This window comes from Dipteris shenzhenensis, chromosome 29, assembly GCF_047967505.1.
Source record: "Dipteris shenzhenensis isolate YYH24624 ecotype China chromosome 29, Dip_SZ_1.0, whole genome shotgun sequence".
NCBI lineage: Eukaryota > Viridiplantae > Streptophyta > Polypodiopsida > Gleicheniales > Dipteridaceae > Dipteris > Dipteris shenzhenensis.
In genome coordinates this window covers 27,115,583-27,120,503 of record NC_141624.1, presented here as the reverse complement: position 1 = coordinate 27,120,503, position 4,921 = coordinate 27,115,583, and the positions used below count along the sequence as shown (strand labels likewise).

Sequence of the window (4,921 nt, the reverse complement as noted above, 5' to 3'; positions counted from 1 at the left end):
TCGTTTTGACATTGCATTAATAAGTTTATGATTGTTCTCTTTCTAGATGAGGGACCATCTAGTCCTATGCGGCATGAAATAGATCACATAGAGAGTGCAGGTAAGGGTGTTGTTGTGTTCTACATATGTAGTTGTTCCTTTAACACTAGTTTTACTTGTAATTGATTTGCTTTTGCATATAGGTGGAGAATCAATCTCGGGACTTGTGAAGCAATACGTGTTCCATCGATCACAGTCACCTGACATTTCCTTGGCCCATGGCATCACACCTTTGTTTGCTTGTACAGTTGGAGATTACATTGCAATGGGCAAAGACTTTGCTGACTCTAAAAGAAATGATAAGTATGCTATTTTGCATGAGTTTTTTATTACAGTGGCTAGTCGAGATCAGGACTACAAGAGGATGGGTAAGAAGGTGAAGTGGGCTTCAGATTTTATATTGCTCGATTTTCCATCTGGCTATCCACTTGATGAGAGAGGATCCACTCCTACTTGGAATGTCTTGCTCGAGGACCATGTGCGGCATGGGCTTGCAGTTGCATCAGCTTCTTTGTCTGATAGTGGTTGGTTGGCATGCATATGTCCTTTGGCAGGTAAGGCACAATACCACAATTGACATTTCACATTTTGTGTTTCCATTCTACTAGTTTTAAATAAAATTAATTGCTTGCAGGACAATGTATTGGTTGGATGGAACGGTTTGCATATGTCCAGGGCTTGGAGGTTGTCAGACGTGTGATCATTCATGACAAGTTTCCATATGGATTTTGTAGAGAACATGATAAAAGTGTTAAGGTAAGCTACCATTACCATTCCATGCATTCTATGTTTGCATTCCATGATAAAAGTGTCTTTGACAAATGTCTCCTCATTAGTCCTATGCATGCTATGTTTGGAAGGATAAGTCCTATGCATGCTATGTTTGCCATCTTTCATGCTATAATGCTTGCTAGTTGAAGTCAATATGCTATACATGTTTTTCTCCATGTGGTTTCCAGATGCAATCTTCAGTATTAGCTCTAATACGTAGAGCAAAGAAGAATCCAACAGTTTTTTGGGAGGAGAGCTTTCCACTTTTCCAATAGCTTTTGATTGATCCACGTGAAGATGTCTGGACTCATCACATACCTCCCTCTGCAAGGACAATCGTGCCGATGTCTTCTCAGCTAGCACAAGGTGGACTAGAGAGGAGTAGTTTTTTTGTAGGTTGCATTATGTCTCTTCTCTGTGCTCCTAGAGGGCTGGTTCTAGAGATGGGTTGTGGTACAACCCCTCTTATGTGTGCTTGTCAGGCCATTGGCAGGCCTTGTTTTTCATTTGATTCAGACAACGGTATTGTGGCTAGCATTGTTGAGCCACTTGTGGTAGATCATTCTGGAAAACGGATCAGGTCAGAGCATGATGGAGAGGGGGAAGAAGAGAGAGTGGAACCTGTCACAAACCCCTTTGATGAGTAGTATGCTACTAGCCCTGAGTTTTTTTGTTGTATATTTTGAATGCTAAAATTGAGGACTTTGAAAGTGTTATTTAGCATCTCTATAATATGGTAGATAGTGAACATTTACGGGTGCCTTTGAATCAAGAAAGTACAAATTTTGATGCTTTGGATAGTGTTTGTGAGGCCTTGATCTAGCAATTGATTTTTTCTACTTTTTGTTGGTAGCGAATTGTCTTTTGTATAACACATAAGGATGGCAAGTTCTTCTTATTGGAAATTATTTTCATTGTTCCACTTTGACTTACTTTCCTTTGAAATGTATGTTTTGTTGTAGTTTGTTACCATGCTATGCAGAAAAAATGGCAAGATTCATGACAGCCGACAAGAGATATGATGAGTGCCAATTAGATAAACCACATGCGCGCAACTACTTTCTTGATGATGAATGTCAGGGGGATTAGAATATGGTTTAAAACACCATTTTGTTCATAGACTGATAATTGTTGTGGTGAACCATGGACACATTTGGAAAGTTTTGGTCTAGTGCATTTTGCAGGTGAAGTGGTATTTCAACAGTCATCTATGTTATGAGTTTGGTAATTAGTTTATGTTCTTCAAGTGAAAGATAGGGTGGATTGTAAGTCTGATTATTGGTATTCTTATTATGACAACATCTTGCTATAGTAAGTTTGGTCTCAAATTTGTTCTCATCGGAGGAATTGTAAAAAAACTCGCTCGCTTCATTGGGCCCGCTCGCTTTTTCTCGCTCGCTCTATTGACTACCTCCTCGGCATGCAGCCTGCAGAAAATGGGTTGGATCTCCCCTGCCATTATATTTGGGAAGTTCCAGCTTTCTTAAGGGGCACCTGCCTTGATTGTTGTTATTTCTTCGATTAAAGAATTTGTCAACCTCTGCATCGAGGTCGATATCCCCATCATTGTCGCGATGGCGTCCAGCCATGTTGTAGCATGGAGTTAAAGGGATTGCTTGAATTTCATGGGGGGATTCGGGGTAGAGGATTGTTGGGGGTGGTGGTTGCAGTGGAGTTGTATGCAGATTTGGCAAGCTTTGGAGTCAAAGGCGTTGGCCGAAATGTAGTTGCATGCAGATTGGGCAAGATTTGCAAAGGGTGTCTCTACCGCAAGTGCGAGTGTTGATGTTGTTTTATTTGGAAGGTTAGAGTTGTGTTAGTGTTGTGGGGACCATCATGGTAATAATGTGCCTACGATTGTCCCACATGTGTAGGGAAATGTGCCGGTGTAGATGGATCGTCAATCAGAGGTCACAGTGTAAAGATACGAGCGAATTAATGCGAAATGAGGCCCACACAGGGGCACAAATGAGTGAGTTCTAGAGATGCCAAAATGGTGTGCAATGGGCTGGAAAAATTCCCCATAGCGTGGTGTTTTTGTGTGTGAAATTTTGGTTCAAAGGGGGTCCAATTTGGGTCCCAAATGGGCGTGATACAAAGTATTGAAGTAGGGGTAAAATTGGCCTTTTGGGGGGGGGGTCTTGGTCTTAAGGTTGGTGTGAATGGACTTTAAGTCCAATTGAGGGATTTGAACCAAGTTAATTCCAGTTAGTCTAACTTGTCTATAACCTCCTCAATTATTGTAACTGGGTAGTTAGTTTAACTAACCTAACTACTTTCACCAATTACAGTGAGTCACTAACTGAAGGTTAGTTAAGCTAACCTAGCTATTAGTAACTAACCTAGGTTAAACCTAACTAGGGCTAGATTAGGTTCTTTTAATTAAAATTATTTAAATAAATATATATATAATTTAAATTTAAAAAAATTCGAGGGGGGGGCATTGTGTTACGGCCGACGGTAGGGGGGTGGTGGCTGGAGGGGAATGGGGAGGGAGGTGTGGAGTGGAGGGGAGGGGAGGGGGGCTGGTGAGGGGAGGGGGGAGGAGGTAGGCGGTGAGGAGGGTGTGGTGAGGGGTGGGGCGAGGTTGGTGCTGTGGCGAAAGGGAGGAGGTGGCGTGGAAGCGGGGTGAGCGAGCACTGCCGCTGGTGGCTCTGCCACCTTGGGCGAGCGCTGCATGCAAGCACCGTTGCCTTAGCAGCAAGGGCTTAAGCCCTTGCTTAATAGGTTAGTTTGTAGGTATTTCGAGCGACTGGCGGGGGGGTAGAGAGAGACAGAGAGAGAGGGGGGGAGGGAAAGAGAGAGAGAGAGGAGGAAAAGAGAGAGAGAGAGAGAGAGAGAGAGAGAGAGAGAGGGGGGGGGGGGGGCCAAGAGGGAAAGAGAGTGGTGGTGGAGGAGAAGGGGGGGAGGGGGTGGTGGTGGAGGGGGAGATGGAGGAGGGGGGTGGAGGAGATGGAAGGGGGGGTGGAGGCTGGAGAGGGGGGGATGGAGGAGGGGGGGTGTAGGAGATGGAAGGGAGGGGTGGAGGGTGGAGAGGGGGTGGAGGAGATGGAAGGGGGGGTGTAGGGTGGAGAGGGGGTGGTGGGGGTGGAGGGGGAAAAAGATGGGGGGGTGGAGATGGGGGGGGGGGTGTTGGAGGGTGGAGGGGGTGGTGGAGATGGAGGGGGGATGGGGGGAGGAATGAAGGGGGGTGGGGGGGGGGGGGGAGGGGAGGGTGAAGTGGAGGGGATGGTGGTAAAGGGGGGAATGGTGGAGGGGGAGGGGAAAAAAAGAAAAAACTTGACAGACGAAAAAGTTTAACAAAAATCCAAAGGGAGGAAGAGATGGTCACCTGAACGCTCTCCAAGTCTTTCTCGATGTAACGGGATTGTTGAGGACCAATGGTGGATGGGTAGGTTATCGCTGTGAGATGGGCTCGAAGTAACTTACCATGTGAGGATGGGAGTAGGGTAGTGGTCGATGGACAGGGAGGAGTGTCTTGCATAGGGCTCGGAATGGGGAAGAGGATGGAGGCGAGATGTGAAAGAAAAAGTATGAGAGGGATGGGTGCTCTTTTATAGGGAAGGAGGGGGAGCTATGGATTTAGTCAAACATATCACACCTTTGAATTTTTCCACTTTTAAGTAGTCAAATACATGTACAGCTTTGAATTTGTCCACGTTTGACTAGGGAGGTGGTTCTAATTTTTCTTTTGGGTTATGGCATTTAGAACCTTTGATCATTGATTGCCCATAAATTTTGGTGGTTGTGTCAAAATGTGCTTCCGTAAAAAGGAGAAATAATCAAAATTTCAAGCTCTACACTTTGACAACCATCACATGGTCTGATTTATTCTTTAAGGTGTTGTTTTTCTAGAAAACATGCATTTTCCTAAACCGGTAATGAAGAGTTTCAGCTAGGAATCATTTTTTAATTTTTTACTTGAGTTTGAAAAATTTTAGCTCTACTAGCTCTTGAGTGATATGTTCATGAAAGTTCAAAGTAGTTTGTTTTTTACACATACTTGCATATGTTTACTGTTACATTACTTGAGATGCTAGTCTCCCCAACAGCGGTACCAAATGTTGGCTCTTTCCCATGGCTTTTGCAAGAAGAGCAGGATATTCTCAAT

At 44.5% G+C, this 4,921-nt stretch overlaps 1 protein-coding gene across 1 annotated transcript; it reads left to right on the top strand.

Moving 5' to 3' along the window:
- Positions 1-344: 344 nt before the first annotated feature.
- Positions 345-1,123, top strand: LOC147882651 (uncharacterized). Its single transcript, XM_087400299.1, has 3 exons — positions 345-593; positions 674-795; positions 999-1,123. The coding sequence occupies exons 1-3, from the start codon at positions 404-406 to the stop codon at positions 1,083-1,085; spliced, it is 399 nt and encodes a 132-aa protein (XP_087256425.1). The 5' UTR covers positions 345-403; the 3' UTR covers positions 1,086-1,123.
- Positions 1,124-4,921: the final 3,798 nt, after the last annotated feature.

What these genes read in the sequence shown, in the direction of transcription:
- LOC147882651 (XM_087400299.1), top strand. Translation starts at nt 404, where the DNA reads ATGGGTAAGAAGGTGAAGTGGGCTTCAGATTTTATATTGCTCGATTTT. An exon ending in ATGCATATGTCCTTTGGCAG is followed by an intron (nt 594 to 673) that starts GTAAGGCACAAT and finishes AATTGCTTGCAG; the next exon opens with GACAATGTATTGGTTGGATG. An exon ending in AACATGATAAAAGTGTTAAG is followed by an intron (nt 796 to 998) that starts GTAAGCTACCAT and finishes TGTGGTTTCCAG; the next exon opens with ATGCAATCTTCAGTATTAGC.